Source organism: Ziziphus jujuba, chromosome 6 (assembly GCF_031755915.1).
Source record: "Ziziphus jujuba cultivar Dongzao chromosome 6, ASM3175591v1".
Classification (NCBI taxonomy): domain Eukaryota; kingdom Viridiplantae; phylum Streptophyta; class Magnoliopsida; order Rosales; family Rhamnaceae; genus Ziziphus; species Ziziphus jujuba.
Window position 1 is genome coordinate 9,951,389 of NC_083384.1, and position 18,862 is coordinate 9,970,250.

At 30.0% G+C, this 18,862-nt stretch overlaps 2 protein-coding genes across 6 annotated transcripts; both read right to left on the reverse strand.

Annotated features, from left to right (window-relative positions):
* Window positions 1-4,818: 4,818 nt before the first annotated feature.
* On the reverse strand, window positions 4,819-7,689 carry LOC107431280 (uncharacterized). 4 transcript variants are annotated; one of them, XM_048463707.2, is made up of 4 exons: window positions 6,672-7,689; window positions 6,152-6,262; window positions 5,851-6,021; window positions 4,819-5,154 (listed from the first exon to the last, which is right to left on the reverse strand). In XM_048463707.2, the coding sequence occupies exons 2-4, from the start codon at window positions 6,260-6,262 to the stop codon at window positions 5,068-5,070; spliced, it is 369 nt and encodes a 122-aa protein (XP_048319664.1). In that variant the 5' UTR covers window positions 6,672-7,689; the 3' UTR covers window positions 4,819-5,067. The 4 variants fall into 4 exon arrangements, with proteins under 4 accessions (XP_048319664.1, XP_048319663.1, XP_015897658.1 ...); XM_048463706.2 differs by having other exon boundaries at window positions 5,851-6,024; window positions 6,672-7,684; XM_016042172.4 differs by lacking the exon at window positions 6,672-7,689 and adding an exon at window positions 6,417-6,639.
* An 8,940-nt stretch (window positions 7,690-16,629) lies between these two features.
* LOC107431262 (EP1-like glycoprotein 3) lies at window positions 16,630-18,609 on the reverse strand. 2 transcript variants are annotated; one of them, XM_025078882.3, is made up of 2 exons: window positions 17,966-18,609; window positions 16,630-17,857 (listed from the first exon to the last, which is right to left on the reverse strand). In XM_025078882.3, exons 1-2 carry the CDS (start codon window positions 18,359-18,361, stop codon window positions 16,871-16,873), a joined length of 1,383 nt encoding a protein of 460 aa, XP_024934650.3. In that variant the 5' UTR covers window positions 18,362-18,609; the 3' UTR covers window positions 16,630-16,870. The 2 variants fall into 2 exon arrangements, with proteins under 2 accessions (XP_024934650.3, XP_015897632.3); XM_016042146.4 differs by having other exon boundaries at window positions 17,972-18,606.
* Window positions 18,610-18,862: the final 253 nt, after the last annotated feature.

An 18,862-nucleotide genomic window follows, 5' to 3' on the forward strand; every position in this document is an offset into this window, starting at 1 on the left:
AAAGTAGCTTGGAAGAATGTAGAATAAAAGTCAATTTTATTAAATTAAAAAAAAAATTTCTTATATATTTATAGAAGTTCAAACGTGTTTTTCAATAGTGCCCTTTTTCATCCTCAAACGCACTTTTCTGGAAAATTCAATCGAATAATGTCAGGTCCTTGTGGGGCATTAAGGCTGTATAGACAACCTCATTTTCCAAAGTTTAGAAAATTCAATCGAATAATCGTAAGGAGCTTTATGGTACCAATTTGGATTAAAATAAAGCGATTTTAGTATCCAAAGTTTGTAAGATATTGTATAATATTAGCCGTGTTGAATAGAACCCTATTTTTTTTCTTTTTTTTTCTTCATTTTCATCTTGAAAATTTTATTAAACACTAATAAATTGAGGGATACAATTATCTACGATAAAAGGGACTCCAAATCCACCATTTTTTTATTAAATAAAATCCAATATATATATTTTACATTTTTTTTAAATTTTAAGAATGGGGATTAGCATTTCAATCATTATTCTCAAAACAATACGGTAAAACCTTTATGAATGAATATTTATAGAACTATAAAAAATTATTCATTTAAAATAATTATTAATTTATTAATGAATGAATAATTTATTGCTTTATCGATAAATAGATATTTATTAGTTTAAAAAGATTGTATATTATTTTTGTAAAACAATTTTACTAACTATATAATATTTATTAATAAAGGAAAAAATCAATCAGACTTGATTAAATCTATAATTACAAGATTGATCACCACTCAGTCAATAAATAATTAACAAAATTAATATAAATAATTTCACCATATTAAAAAATCTAGAAATCAAAGAAATCAAACCAATAAATATAAAGAAAACTATTAGTCATTTAGCTAATCAGTTGATTTTCTACTTATAAAAAATTATGGATCATTTCAAATCTTATTTCTTTTTCCTGTACATCTTGAACAAATCAACAAAAAAAATTAGGTGCATTTTTTGGGAAAAAATAACAATAATAAAAATCAAATTGTAATAAATAAATAAATATATTAAAGCTATTAAGTAAATTTTTCATGGTAATTATTTATATATATTATTTTTTAAAAATTATTATTTTATGCATCTAGCAAATTTATTCACTTAACACACTAATCAGAATTAAAATCAATTAAATTTTATTTATTTAATGAGATTATTAATTTTTTGAGGTTTACTGAAATTTTCATCTCTGGCTGCAAGGACAAATCCAATTGTCTAATATATAGATTAAATGATCGTGTTAACAACATTATCAATATATATAACATATTTCTTGAAGATGCAAAATCATCCACTTTTTTTTTTTTTTTTTTAATGAAAACAAAAAGAAAAGAAAAGTTACTGTATATTCGCAAAGTAAATAGAGGACATTTGCTGCACAATATAGACGACATTTGCTTTTTAAATGGACCTTATGCACTGTTCATGTTTGTGGTTCATCTAGCCCGTCAGATCTTTTGAGTCGATTTGTCGGTTTGGGGCCAGTTAAGATGGGTACTCTTAATTATATCTAATGGGCTTACACTAAAAAGTTCTAGGCCTAAATTAGAGCAATCGGTCAAGAACAAGAGTTGGAAAGAGAGAAATGGGTTGGAGGCCCATACGTCATTCAAATAAACAAATTTTTGTGCTCGTAGAGTGTAATTGATCCATATCTGAAGAAGCTATATTTTCATTTCATGTATACTTGAAAAAAAAAAGAAAAAAAGAAAAAAAAAATAAGCAATACGTTTATGACATAAGTGAATACATGATAAGGGGGAAAAAAGTGAGTGTACGGATAAGAAATTAAAATTATTAAACTATCAAATGACTAATTGCTTTAAACGAACATTCAAAAATTCCAAGGAAAAATTATATTTAATAAAATTGGTGCGTGCGCATATAGTATGTTCTACTCTAAAATTTCATGATATATTGATGAAATTTAAAATAAATTTTCATTTGTAGATTTACCGAGTGGATAATCACTCATTCTAGTACTAAAATAGTAAATATAATATTGCCCTTGTAGAATTTTATCCAAACCCCTATTTCTCATCATAATAATTGCCCTTTGTATAATGTAATTATAATAACCCAGCCAATTAAAATGGACTAATTAATTAGCTTAAAGGATCATGCAAATCGATGTTCAAAAGAGTTTGTGTGGTTAGAGGAAGAGCCCACGTGGTTTCTTCCATCGTATTAGAAGATGTATTACTTTCACTTTTTTTCTTTTTTTAATGAAATCGTATTTTGAGCCAAAAAAAAAAGGTAGAAGAACCTTGACCACATATACTAGCAGCCTTTCAATGGTTAGCTCATCATTCTTCTAAAGCAAGGCTATTTCTAATTTAATTGTTGAGAACCATGATCTGGGCATAATATTGTCTTCAAAAATTGAAACATATGATTAGTGTTTGTGTATATATACACAATCCTGTAAGCCAAAAAAGTGTGCTACAACAGCAAAAGGAAAAATAGAGAAAGAAAAAGAATTAAAAAAAATAAAAAAGAATAACTTTGTATGTTTTCAGTCTACAATGCAGGAGACATGCCCCAACATGAAAATCTAATTTGGTTCCCCCACAAATATTCGTCTCTCTTCAATTGGGGGTTTTCTTTATTAATATTTTTCAAGCATTGTTTCATCATTAATGTCTAAGATTCCTTTTAATAGCCCTAAATGATTTGTGTCATTTTATTCTATATATAGCTTATAATTAATAATTATTTACATATTAAGGATTGCAGTTCAATTATTCCCTTGAGAAGATCTTAAGATTATTATTTTATTTTTTTTGGCAACACTTGAGAAGTCTTGAGATGCTTCAACCCACGGTTGATCATTTCAACCTGCATAATCATTACGCGATTTGCACCCCCTAAATTAATTTAATTTATGTTATTAGAATTTTTTCCAAATACTGTACACTACCTTGACATTGGATGATTTTTCTGCATCCCTCCAATGATTTCTATCAATTTAATTAAATTATTTAATTTGTCGAAGCAAGAAAGTCGTTAATTAGGTAGTGAAAGTTAATTTCAAAAAGTAAATAATATTTGAATTATAAATTTTACTATTTATCATCAGTAATAATTACCAATTAAATCATTGCTAGCATAACAATTATTAATTGGCAGCATTAAATTATATATTAATTTTTTATTTTAAAATTTTAATATGGAAAAATAAATATTTTTAACATATATTTAAATTGCTAAATATTATATAAATTCCGCTAATAACAATTATCAATGATGATAAATAATATTTTTTTTATATTACCATTAAAGGGAACAAGTAAAGTTCAATAATTAGCAGTAGTTTTAATTGTTATCGCAGCAACTAGTAAATTTCTAATTGCGAAATAAACAAAAACAAAAGCTATTAGTAAATTTCTACTGTAGCTACACATATGCAAATGGACAAGAAGGATGTTGTGTCACCAATGCTACCTACAACTGCCTTTGGATACCAAATTATTTAATTACCAAATTCATTTACAAATTGACATGACAATATATTATTAATTGAAAGTTTAGTATAATTTAAATATAGATAAATAAACTATTAAATGGATAAATAAATTAATTTTAATATAAATTAATAAAAAATTCATACATAATTTGCCACATCATTTGGTTAATAAGTTGGTGCATAGCTGCATATCATACTTTCAATTTCTATTCAATATTTTTTCCATTTTTGTGTCATATTACTATCAGGACTTAATTTGGATCACAGCCTGCTGCAATAGTAATCTTATTAACAAATATTTTCATTCTCTTGCACTTTGCAAACCTAATAGTTTTTTGGGATGATATACCAAATAAATTTATTCCATCCACAAACTCTCTCTCTCTCTCTCTCTCTTCTTATATATATATATATCTCTTCTTATATATATATATATACACGAAAATTATACAGTACAGACGATCTATATATATAAATTCTACAGTATATAGTTCGCATGTAACTATTTACACCGTAAACAGATTATATATATATATATATATATATATATTTGTGTGTCTGTGTATGCGTTCAGTGCAACTGCTATGTCACAGCTCAAATCACTATATTCCAACTAAAAACGATATATACCATAACAAAAGCTATGCCTAATTAACAGAGAGCAACAGAAATAGAGAGGAAGAAGAAGAAGAAGAAAAGAGAAAAGAAAAATCGGGGAAGAATTTCTACAGACAAATCGTAAGGAATTAGGATTAAGTTTGTTACTAATACTAATCGAAGAAAACAATCTCTCATCATGTCGCAAGAATTCCTATACATCTCTATTTGTACGCTTGTATTCATATATGTGGAAAAGAACAACTTAATTTAGACCAATTAATGGTAACTAACAGAAAACAAAACAGCATAAAAATTAATCCAGAACAAACTTAAACAATTCCCTGCAAGATATATATATATATATATATATATATATATATGGACAAAAAAAAAATTCATCATTGTACTTTTTTTTTTTTTGAAACATTTCAACATTTTGTACTTGGGAAGCCTGTTAAGCCCTGAAGTTACACACTCATTGCATTAATGTAGCATTAAATCCGCCTGTTCATTTCCCACTTGCCAAGTGAAAAGAATGTTTTCCATGTGGACTGTTAATTTTCTTTTGATTATCCCTTTATAAATGTTAAAATATCTTTGGCAAAGTCATTCTTTCTCCAAGCAAACATTCAAACCTCAAAACCCCCGACCCCTGTGACTGTATTTAGTATTTGCATGATTTTTTTTCCCTTAATCATGTTGGACAAGCAAAGTGGAAATGAAAATATTGCAGGATAATATCTTACCACAGTCCGAATCATATGTAATAGAGGAAAAGAGTCATTCACTTCATAGTTGCATTGGTGCTTCTGTTGATATTTTGTTATGTAAGCTATAACTCAAAGGAGAATATTTAAAAATTTCCCTTCATAAGATAACTTTTTTACGGATTACCACTTAAAGGGGAATTAGGGCAAGAGAAGGAAAACTGATGTGGGATAGATAGCAAACAAAATATGGAATTTTTCAGATATTATCAATCTTGCTCACTCCAATTCTTGATAGCTTGCAAAACTGCTTGTTTCACCACTTGAGCATCTATGCTGTCAGCATGCCCATGATTCTACAAAATCAAAGAAATATCCACAAAACAAATAAATTACATTTATAAAAAAAATAAATAAAAAAAAGCATAATCAACAAATATGTATAAATATAGAAGTAAAGCACGTACATAAATTATAAAATATACAAAAGCATGCATTTGTTGCACTTGTATAGCCAAAATTTATATACATATCCTCTTGATTATTCTTTAAGAATATATATAATTCCTTTTGACTCTACAAGATCAAGTAGGTTTTCAGAGCTTGTAAAGTAGAAGAGACTGCGGAAACGATTATGCTAAAACGAAAATATATAAAATGCATGTGTTCCAAAGCAGTCCTTTCAATTACAAAGAAGGATATAAAAGAAGCCGAATTATGATCACACAACCACTCATTATGAATAATTGTGTCAGTACTCACAATCAGAAATCCAAAAGGTATGGCTCAAACTTTGTCTGTACAACTCACACGTGAGGTTTTTTTTTCTTTTTTTCTTTTTCTTGGATAAGTTTTTTTCTTTTTCCCCTCTGTGAAAAAAATAGGGGTGAAATAAGATTTCACAAAACCTACATGTTACATATGTCTGTAATACATATGGTATATGTATCTCAATAATAATGCATATATATAATAGACTGCTTTTTGACTCAATAGAACAAAGTGCAAGATATATATATACAATATTTATATATATGTTTGCATTTTCTTACGTCTTCTCCAACTGCTTCTAGTTGGAAAGTGTCTGAACAAGAAACCCTAGCATCAAGCACATCAAGACCCAGCTCTTCAAAGGCTTCAAGAATAGAGACTAGCAAACCAGGGCAATTCGTATCCGAAAACACATTAATAAGAAAACCCTTTTCTAGGGTTTTCACCATAACCTGCTGGAAAAAAAATATATATATATATAGAGAGAGAGACAAGAATTTTAATAAATAAACAGTTGGTTAATCATATAGATGGATTTAAAAGTATTAAAAAAGGACAGATTTATATCGTTATAATATGTACCGCGGGTAATCGACTTTCAGAAGTTCCAATATCTTGGTTCAGATATTCCACTTTTTCCTTCAACTCCTGGATATATTTGGATGCATCAACTATAATTGAGGCTTTGTTCATCTGCCAAAAAATAAGAAGAAAACAATTAAATTCGAGCATCGACATGGAATTCTAGATTCTTAAAAAAAAAAAAAAAATGATGATGGTTTGGATATTTGAAAACCAAAATAATAAGTGTTAAAAGAGAAAACTATATCGAGGGAAGGGCAATTACAGCACTGGAATTAGTGACAGCTCGAAGTCGCTGAAACTTCTGGTATAGAGCAGCTCGTTTTTGGTCCTTAGAACTCATGGGGTTTTTTTTTTTTTTTTTTTTTTTTTTTTACTCTCTTTTAACTCTAATTTTTCTGCAAACTCTTTAGTTGTTTGAGTTTCGTTCTCCTCCTTTTTTTTCTCATTTTTCACAAGAGAGGCTTTTTAAAGAGGGTGATGAACACTCAAAAAAAGAAAAAAAAAAAAAAAAACTTACATGATTGCTTGTTTGTCTCCTGCATGAGTGCCTCCATTTCCCCACAAGAAAATTTAATTATATTAATTTACTATAGTAAATTTACGTAATTGACTTTTGTATCTTAGCAAATTGACGTAATTGACCTCTGTCTTGTTTTTATTTTTTTATTTTTTTATTTTTTTAAATATTGCAAGAAGGTCAAGTCGGATGACCGTAATTGGCTTATGATTAACATGTGTGTGTGTGTGTGTGTGTTGAAATAATAAATACGTATATATATAATCAGATTCTTATATGAATTATGATCAATTGGAACCTTGGGCTGAACGAATGTTCCAATGGGCTATTGTACTTAAATTATACATATCATAAAATAATAAAAATAAAAAATAGAATTTGGTTGAGATATTTACACTAACTTGTACCTAGTTGATTAAGCATTCCCAATTTGATTAATTAGTATTTGTGAAACAAATGGATGATTATACTATAAAGGTGCGACACGAACATGCAGAATCTAATTTACGAGAAACAGATAAAATTAGCGACAAATGTGGATAGAGTTGGTGCATATATATTTAAATGGATAAAAAGGAAAGATCCAATTAATAGTATGAAAGATCAAATAGTAAATTAATAAGCTCAATAAAATATGTAGATGGTGAACAAATTAAACAAAGGCATATATATCAAAGAGAAACAAAGAAGATAATAAATGTGATAGTGGTAGGAGTAATTTGTTTATATGAGAGAAAAACAAAACAACAAAAAAAAAAAAAAAAGGAAGTGGACCTGCATGGAGGGGCATGGGTGTAAAAAAGAAAGGAAATGCAGGAGAGAAAAGAAAAGAAAGACGGACAAAACAAAACGATGACTGCGAGAGAGAGAGAGAGAGGAGAAATGGGGAAGAGGGTTAAGTTAAAATTAAGGAGAGGGAGAGGGAGAGGAAGAGGGAGAGAAGAGAAAGCCCCCGTGAGCTTGAGCGTGAAGAGGAAGGGAAGGGAGAGAGAGAGAGAGAGAGAGAGAGAGGGTGGTTTTTTGGTTTGGAGGGATTGACAGCTAAACAACCTTTGACGCTTCCTTCGCAGCTTTCGATGCATGCCCTTCTCCAAACCCTCTCTCCCACGTTTCATGTCCCTCCTTCTCACGTGCAGATTCCCTTTCTCTTCTCCTCTCTCTACGCGTTTTTAATCTTTATTTTTTAATTTATCTTTAATCCTCTCCCTCTCTCTCCACGTGACACCTTGTATTTACATTTTTCGTTCTTACAATAACATATTTTTTTATATGTAAACTACCAAAAATAAATAAATTAATTAAATTAAGATTATATAGCAAGCATGGACCTCGATCAACAAAAAATTAAAAAAAAAAAAATTAATTAGCATGGACCCCTTTCTCTAACTTCCATTAATTGATGTTTGTGTTTATAATAAATTGATTAGGATGTCAAAGAAAGCTGTCTCATGATTCACTTTCTGAATGCGCGTATATAAATCATAGAATAATTACTAGGTAGCAAACAATCATTTAAACCTAATAGTACCGCTTTTAGTTTGCTCTCTTAAAATCTCATTGGAAATTCAGATTGGATGATTATTTTATTTGATCAAATTTAAACTACTTTAATCCAATCAATGCAATCCAACATCTCAATGAATTCAATCCTATATGTGAATATATATGATGAAGATTTTAAGAAATTAGTAAGGATTTCATCAAAAATTAAAAATGAGATTAGTAAGGCATGGTTAGTTTAGGATATATGAGACAAATAGATAAATATATGTATAATTCCAAGATTGATACATATACATGAATATATAGATTACGGAGAGAGAAAGAGAAGTGTTTGAATTGATGATATATATATGTCAATCGTATCGATTTGTTGCTCCAAACATTGTCTCCATTGCACACAAACAAAGCACCACGTACCTACCTATTCACATGTGTGCCTCATTAATCATCACAAAAAAACATTTCACAAAACCTGCATAACCTGCTCCATCCTTTTGTCTCTTTTCCCATACATATACATTCAATTCTATGCTTTCTTCGCTTAGGGTAGCAATACGCAAACACATAATATTATATATCATTGAATTCAATTTCTCATATAGAATTTGATTTGAATCCCTCAATTAGCTAGTTCCTCAGCTCTTGTAGATTTAGTTTCTTAATTATGTGATTAATGTAGTTTGATCTTACAAGTATTCAATCATTCTCACCATAGTAAAATATATATATTCAACATCAAGGTTAGTAAGATGCACTATGCACGGACTTTTTTAAACAATGATATATATAAAAAGTAATATATATTATATTTATAACTTTTGCAAGCAAAGTAAAACCCATCAAACATGTTATGCTACTTGCATCACACAAAGAGAGCAATTATTTGAAGAATAATCAGCAATACATGTTCTTCTCGCTTGACTTATATAATGATTAAGTTCTCAGCATATTGTTTGTATCAAACTCGATGCAATTTGTTGTTTTTCTCGAGGAAATTCCAATCTTATGCTTCAACCTAGATAAAGTGATTGATAATTGGACGCCAATGGTCTTGAAAATTCCACACTAAGCCTTCAATGTTGTGTCATCAATTGAGGGTGACTTGATGCTTATCTGTAAACAGATGTTATTTAGCAGTTATATAAGTATAATAGAAGTATTAGAACTAGCGCATAGCTAGGCACACAAAAGCAAGAAAACAATCGGAGCATCCCAATATACCTCCCATAGCCTAAAAGTAAAACGAAAGTATAATATAAAATAAAATCTAATATAAATTTTCTTGTTTTTTTTAAATAGAAAAATAAGATTTCACTAGGATGAATAAAAAGAAAGTAACGTATACCTATTGCTTTAATTTGATTTTTTTTTTTTAATCGAGAGATTATATATCAAATTCATGATCTCATAATAAAGATGTAAAAGGTTTATCACAAAATCGATTTCATTTGAGTGACATTTTATATATCATTAAACCTTCTAAAATGGTTAGAAATATTTAATAAAAAGTTTAAAGTATTTGGTTGATTTTTATTTTTATTTTTTTATAAATTTAATATCAAAGTATTATTTTATGTATGTTTTTAGGTGAAGGATAATATATAAAACAAAAAAAATCCATATAGACAAAAAACACATCTTATAAAAGTATTCTCAAACGGGTTAAAACATCTACAATCTTTCGTTTAGGACACTACAAAGTGATACTATTAAAATGGACGAAGACAAAGATGCAATTTCAAAAGTAATATCGACCAGCATGGATTCACTGGCCAGTTTCCCCATATAATCATGATTTTTGTTGATTGATTACAAAATCGCTATAGTTGATCATACGATAGGTAACGAATTCCAATTAGATTCGTATCAGCCACCATGCAAGTGGAAGTTTATAAATCCTTGTGATTTCTAAGACTTGATTGCTCTGAATCACATGTACATAGAGAGAATTGTTATTATAATTAAAAGTAACATAATATATATGCATGGAAAAACGTATTCATGCTTTGTAAATCAGGCCACCAGGTGATTATCCTTGACTACTTTTGTAAATAGATAGTAATCTGGGTTATTATAATCAATAATAATGTAGTTTATATTAGTATAATATTGCTTACCCTGTGCAACTTTTTTGGCTGACTAATTCTTTCTTAATAGGACCCAAGAAGAGTACAATTTAAAGAGCATGATTGAACGTCCAATCAGACAATACAGATATTAATACAAATAGTGCTAAATTTGGAAACGTGTCTCGTGACAAACCCTATTTTTTTCTGCACATACTTTTCTTGCACATACATAGATTCCAACCCCCGGAAAGAAAAATAAAATAAAAAATGAAAGAAGTGAATTTCAAGCAATTTCAGTTAGAAAAAGTTTGAAATTAGCCTATTTATTCCCATGCTTAATTAAATTTTCAAATTGAAAGAAACACTTTAGTGCCATGGGTCTGCAGTAAATATGAAAGCTGTGCTCTATCCCCTTCAACAAGAAAAATGATGACATCGTGATTTATTACCTTTGATAGAATTTATTATTATTATTTTTTTTAATCTGTATGGTTGCTGGAATCTATAATCTCACATATTGAATAACTGTAGATAGTATTACTAGGCTATCCTACTGATGGTAGAAAATTAAGTGTTCAATATAAATTATCTAATAAAGTTTATATTAGTAATTTGTGTATATGTATGATAGATAATATTGTAAAAGATGTATTGTATATATAAAGATCAAATAAGTGAGGGTTCTTATAATTAAGAAATTCTTTTGGTGACAGTCTGGCATTCGTTTAATTCATCCCAAAAAAGTCTGACATATCTTGTTCTTCTCCGGATAAAAGTTCCACTATCAAGATATAATTATACAGAACTGAACGTACATGACACGAGTCTTTTTGTTTTTCTTTTCTTCTGAAGCTTTCCCAGTAGAGGATAAGAGCAAGTGAGCAACATCACAGAGGAAAAACATATAATTGCCAATGAGAAAAATATTAATAAGTTTAAGGTTGAAACCATTGCTTTCCACACATATACGTGGAGACAGATAAGTAAGTCACTTTCTTTATTTATTTATTTGATTTTTATAAAAACTGATAAGTCACTTTCAAGTTGGCCCCCTGAGAAATGTCTCTCTGATTTCATTTATATATATATATATATATATATATATATGAACATATACGGTAATTTTCTTTTTCTTTTTTTTTCCAGGATCACCGTCTTAATTAACACAGCTAATAGGAATAATCCTCGACAAAAATTTATTGAGAATTGCCAAATCCAAAAAATCCTATATATACAGTATTTGAATTAAAATGTAATAAAAATTTAAGAATATAAAATAAAGGTCGCTTTCCATCTGCACCATTTCCATTCCCTTTGAAATCCCATCATCGAACACGGCAAAACCCATATTCTCAAAGAAGCTTGCGGACAGCTATATGTATTTGTCAATATTGAAGATCTTCTTTTTTTCTTTTCTTTTTTTATTACAATAATATTCTAAATTAATGCGGAAGTACAATGTATTTTAAATTACATGAGAGAAGAAAATTTTCATCTAAATATGGTCAAACCTAAGAACTAAAAGTGTATTTTAAATGGTTTATCACCTAACCAAGTTTACAAATACATCAATGCCAAAGATTAAACTACATGGATTGGCAATTTGACATTAAACCAGGACCTCTTTCCAAAGGACTCTATCCATACAATTATATTTGCAGTTGACTCAATTTTAGTTTTTTGTTTAAAGATGATCCACTTTTTAAAGGTTTAAGCTAAAGTTTTTGGAAATAATATAATTTAAGATAATATTAAAATCAAAATATCCTTAAAAAAATAGTAATTCAACACATGTATGTGTGAAGATGAATATTTTTTTTATGCGGGGTGCTAGATAGTGTAAAATGTGTATTAGAAACAATAAAATGATCACATATCTTATTCATAGATGGTTATACAGCTAAAAAGAAGTATAAAATAATTAAAAACTATAAAAAGTTATCTGCAAATCATATATATCCCCTACGTAGGCAAATACTTTATAATCTTATTTCATACCACCTTCTTGATCTCAATGGAGAGATTGAATTTCATACTTCACATAATACACCTTCAAGCTTTGGAAAACAGTAACACATGTTAGGATTCAAATTGAGGGGAGAAGGAAAAAAAAAAAAGGGTAAAATATTAAGATATATAAATTTAATTATGATCCATATTGAAATAATATGCATAGCTCAAATTTTTGGGAAAGAAGAGGTAATTCAACTTTCAACAATACGTAGATAAGTGCATATATATATATATATATATATATATATACATATTTATATATGTGTACATAAACAAAGACTAAGATATGAAATCTGGAAGGCAAGCAGCTTTCCAGAAATGGGTTTAAAAGACTGCTTAGAGGCATTGTTGTGCTTGTGGGGTCGATGAGTGTTATATGACAAGTGATGTTTAAGTCACTGGGGGGGTCCAGGTAGACATGCCTATGCCTCTGTTATGATGTGAGACTTTGTAACGTTAAGGTTCACGGGATAGGTTTTAGTTTCGAAAACAGAAAAATTCCAAAAAACTATTTGTATATTAAAACAATAAAAAAAGATGGCCGGGTCTGAATCTGAAGGAAATATTTTTTGTGATATCAAAAAAAAAAAAAACTCATGGAGCATATTGTACAAAGCATGTTTGTCTCTTTTCCTCACATGTAGGATATAGGGCTGCAAAATCTAGAGAAGAAAACAAAACAAGTGCATGATTAGAGTATTGGGTTTGAGGGGGCGTTGTTTAAAGGGAACATTTTTTTGACTTGGAGCCTAGGCAGTTGACAGCTAAGATTCATTGCTTTGAGGACGAAGTAGACGCAATTGCTTTTAATCCCCCACAAAATAGGAGAGCCAGAGGCCAGACACACCCTTTCATTTATAGTTCGAGTAAAAGTGACAGCAGCTCTATGACTATGCTAGCTTCAAGATATGACACCGCCACAGCACCAGGTGTGTGCGAGTGTGTGTGTGAATGGGAGAGAGAGTGATGACCCATGAGAAATATAGATACTAATATATCTCCCACCCACTCCCAAAATATTGGGCAGCATAAATTAATGTGAACTTTTGTGATTTGTTTTTCAAGGTCTTTCTCTTTCTTATGGAAAATAAGAATTTTATTTTCAACATAATAGTAGATTTTTTATGATTTAGCTAAGCTGTGGTTTCGTGAAAACCCATATATAAATATAAAAATCAATGATGATGAGCTGGACCTAGCATGTTTATTTTAGGTATAGTTTCTTCTTTCTTTTTTTTATTTTTTTTATTTTTTCCTACTATATGTTGATGATGATTTTGACCCTTTAATTTAGGAAGAATAAATTGTTTTTCTTTGGGATCTATCTAGTTGGTAGCAAATTTTTTTTTGGATTACTACCTTTTTTATGCATGTATTTTTTGTCAATTCATTCACATTGTCCCTATGGAAAATGAAACATGTACAAAATGGTATTGTGCGTGGTCTTCAAAAAATAATAATTATAATAAGTTGATAAATTGTTCATATATATTTAGGAGATTTTAAGTTTAAAAGATAATTATTATAAATAATATATATATATATATATATTCTACCAAACTTTCCCTATTTATAATCATTTAGGCGAGCAAGATTAATAATTAATATGATCGGCCATCTCATTTACATTAATGCAAGGCAAAACGTCTTTTACAAGCATGTCCATGACCAAGAATTGTTCTTGTGGTTCAACTGTTTGTTGCCTTTAAAAGAAGAAAAGAAAAAGGGAAAAAAAAAAGAAAAAAAAATTAGTTCCATCACTGGAGTTGATGGATCAGTCCTTTTCAGTCACAAAACGAAAATTTCATTTCTTGAATGACTTCATTTCTTGAATGACAACCTTGTAGAAATTCAGATCACATGTGCTAGTTTTTCGACGATTTTTTTTTTTTTTAACTCAATTTCATCACCTTCTAAGTTTATGCTCACTCCCATATAATTTTGTGTCCTCCAACGTCACAAATATGCATCGACGACGATTCCAAAGCATTAATTGCTGATGGGGGTTAATTTACTCCAATTTCTCAATTGAACAAAGAAATTTTTTTTTTTTCTCCTCTTTTTGGGTTTCATACTAACAATGTGCATACTTTGGCCAGAGTGTATAGCTTATCAACTTTGTATAACCCCATTTGTAGCTTGTTTTGGTTTATTCTCATATATGACCATACTTCACCTAATCCAAGTTTGCCTAGTCTTTTTAGAGCAAAGTGTTATCTTCTTCTAACGTACAATATATCCCATGTTCAGTTTTGCTAGCTAGGTCCAGTCGTCCACAAATTTTGATTTTAATTAAGGAATAATTATCTATTAGAACTCTTTTAATCCCACATGACAGACGATGAAGGTGACAAGTTCTTACTAAAAACCTGTATTTATAGAGTTTGCTCTGGCATGAAGTTCAACGGCCAGGTTCCAATTTTCACTCTGGCATGTGTCTTTAATTTTAAAAATAAAATAAAAAAGAGCAATTATATTACTATTTTGAAAATGTATTCTGATTTTCTTCAACAGACGGAATATTTTAAATGGAGAGGATGAGATCCCAAGAAGAGGAAGCTACTGAAAGTGTATTGATCTCTATATTCTCATATGATGAAGTTATTTGTCTTATTGGGCCTTAGTAGAAATTTATTAGACTTCAAGGAACAGATTTTGGGCCTTATAATTTGGTGCCACCCACGTACAAGATTTCCAGGCCTAAAACCGGAAGATTCTTTTCTTTTTCTTTTTTTTTTTCTTTTTTTTTTTTTTTTTTTGGGTAAATCCGGAAGATTCATCTAATGAGATGATTGAGGTATAAAACATGATCCAAATTAAGCCAATATTTTTATTTTATTTTTGGTAAATAATTAAGCCGATATTGGAATATAACTAATTATTTTAATATTATTCTGTTATTTTGCTCCCCGTGGACCATAATTCTAATCACAATTAGCCTAAATATCTATTTCGTCGGTAACAGATTTTTCTCCTTCAGGATTTCATAGCTTTTATAACTTATACCAAAAAAAATTTTTTTAAAAATTATTTGTTATCCAAAAAAAAAAGAAAAAATTTGTGGTACCTATCTTTCCCTTTCAGAATCATACCACCACATAATATATATATATATATATATATCTTTCTAGTCTTTCTTGTCCACTTATCGATCCCTTTTATTAGCGGCTTCTAAGTATATATATATATATATATATATATATATATATATATATATATATATATATATATATATATATATATATCTTTCTAGTCTTTCTTGTCCACTTATCGATCCCTTTTATTAGCGGCTTCTAAGTGTACCAAACATTATGCCCCATAATTCTGCTTGCCATGTATAGACAAGAAAAAAGTATGACTTTTCTTTTAAGTTTGTCCAAACAGCAAGAAATACTCAAAATATGCTCGTAGAAAATCTAAGTTTGTTTTTTTTCCCCCTTAATATGATTGAATCAAATTTTTTTTTTTTTTTGGGGGTTAATATTCATCATTTATGTCGAAAGCCTGCAAGCATTGGCATAATGCATATCATTATAAGTGTTTTTTTTTTTTTTAAATAAAAAAATGCATGATGATAAGCATATTGGACTCCATGAATGACTGTTCAGTTCTTGTCCCCCCTATTATTTTTTTTTTAATTTATTAATTTAATGTTTTGTTCAAATCCCATTTTCAATAAACAATTTATATTCCATCAACATGTAGAGCTGTTTTAATACCTGACATCTCCCTCGGGAATTTCCTTCAATATTTTACATAAAAATCTGTATAATATCCATACTTCTATTGGTCCTCTTTAGTCCACCATAGGAAGAACATTCCTTAAGTGAGACAACTAGGGATAACAAAAATATTCTTAATCGTTATTTGTTAGGAATATTTGTTTCCTTTAAACTGAAAAAGAAAACAGGGTTAACAAAAAGTTATTTTTTATTTTTTATTTTTTTAAATGCAACTTCACATCTTGTGGAGGATCAAACAGTACAGGTTGGATAAAACCAGCTCTTTTTAAACTTATCTTCGTGAATTTTCTTTGTCATTTATTATGGAGCCTATACAGTTGTTTGATGGGTCTATCTACACACAATTAGGGGATAGTAAAAAAAATTTGCATAACTCAATCTCTCAGTGGGGTTCCACCCCTTTGCCACCCCTTGACACAACCTCTGTAAGCCTAAGCCAACGATATAAATTAAATAATAAAAAAAACAATTAAAAAAAAAAAAAAAAGAGTTCTGACAGAGCACTGAAACCCTGTATGGCCAGGACCATTTTGATTATTACCTGGGCCTAATTGTATGATCAACTTTTAGTAACTACATTCATTAGACTGGCACAGCAGAGGACTTCAAAATTCTTACTCGTACCACAAGAAATGAAACTTGCAAAAAATGAATTAAAAACTGCCTCTGTCAATGTACACAGAAAATTGATATCTGAGAGGAGTATGTAAATAAATGAACAAAACTCATTACTTTTATCTGTGAATCTGAAACAACTAAAAAATGTATTTTCTTCTACCAAAAATAACTATAATTTTGAGAGACAAAAAAACTGTATTCAATTTATGAAATTCTCAGGAAGAGAACCTTCAAAAAATCACATGTAGAACACTCAATTGTCATGCCCAATATGCAACATGTTCTTTCTTCTCTTATAAATAAAATAGTATCCAAGCCCTGCCACAGCTGCTAGAATAATCAGCCCATCAACTACTCCAACCAATATCAATACCCATTTTTTCACACTCGACTTTCCATGAACACCACGAGTTCCTTTTGGAACTTTAACCATGAAAACCTTCCCACTTCCTCTTCCAACCTCTTTAAGTCCCACTACAATATCATACACAAAGCATCCTTTTTGGTCTGTAGAATACAAAGCAGCAGCACATTTACAGTCCTCTAAGCACAGCTTACCACAAGCTTCTTTGCTCAAATTAAATCTTTTATGGGAATCTCTAAGCACACTACTAACACCCTCTAATTCAAGAAACTCTACCTCTCCTCTCCCACAAAACCCACCTGAGATTCCTCCATTGCAATCTCCATTGATTCTCTCTCCCTTTGTTTCTAGCCTAATGCATGAACAAGTATTGGAAGATGTACAAATCCCATAAGGTTTACATGCCAGAGGAAGGTCACAGGTAGTGTTGAGTGCTTGAAAAGTTGCTTCAAATTTCAATTCAATAAATGAATAAAAATAGAGCCCCAAGTTTCCTGTTTTATTCCCCAATGCTAGAAACCTAAGGGGTTGGATTACCCTTGAAGGAATCTGTGCTATTTTCTTGTTTTTATCATTGAACAGCACTAATCCTTTGGAACTCAATTGAATAAAAGTGATGTTTCTGTTCTTTGTAGGCTTAAATTCCCAATAAGAATAGTTCCATTTACCTGAATTGAGGTAGAGAGCAATCTTGTTGTATTCAATTTCCAGTGAGTAATATGAAGTGGAGTTTGTTGGGAAAGAAGTTAAGCGAGTTGCAACGTTGAGTCTTTGTCCCCTAAGTATCACATCGGTTGGGAAATTGAAACTCTGCCATTTTATAAGGTTCAAAGCGTCTGCCAAAACCAGATTTCCTGTACTAAGAATTCGTAGCCTCTGTATCAAAGTTAGGAAAACTAATCAAAACTATGAAAAAAAAAAAAAAAAAAAACATGTGGCCCTATTAGCTATTAGAGACAAAAACAACAAAGTGAAAAATGACACCTTTACCTCCACACCTTGTCCGGAAGTCCCAGTTCTCCATCCAACTCTGTTTTTTGGACCTTTCAATCTCAAATCCCCATCCTCAGTCAGTTCAAGCACGCATTTATCCGAGACATAGAACCTCGAATAATGCCCAGAATTCCATACTTTCACATCACCAAGAAACACTTCCAATGAACAAGAATATTTCCCATTCACAGCTTCAATGCTTAATGCAGCTTTGAAATTGGGTTCCTCCATTTGGTCATCTTCCAACACAAAAGCTCTCCCAATGAATCCCACATCGTATTCACCGGGCACAGCAATACTGACCTGGTGACCAACATGTATAACTGGTTTGCAAAAACCATAATAAGCAAATAAAAAAATGAGAGAAACAAAGAAATAGAGCTGCATGAGAGGATTGCAAACTCTTTGGTTATCAGTTTTGATAGGTGGGTTTTACAAGCATTGAGATTTTCTTTCAAGAATTGGTGTGGGAAAGTGAAGGAAAAGTTAGGCATCGAATTTTTTTTTTTTTTGGGAACTTGTTTCTCTCCCCCAAAAAGGTAATGGGCTTTAATTTTGGTATATGTTAAATTGTAATACAAAATGGAACATGTAATTAGTGGGGTTGCTGAGGCAATTACTGTCAAAGGAATTGTCAATATTGTTGTTTACTCGCACTTAGCTTTAAAGTATTCATAAAGAAATGGGGTGTAATAAAGGCGGTTTTGATTACATTACAGGCTGTGTCCATGTGAAGGTGGGTGTGTGTAGTAATTTGCAGTGTGTGAATTAAGAAAGAAGGACATGGCTCGCTATTTTGTTAAGTGGGAAAAAAAGGTATTTTCAATGTGGGACCGTTTTCTTAATGTTCACAAAAAAAATATATATATATATATATGTGGGACCGTT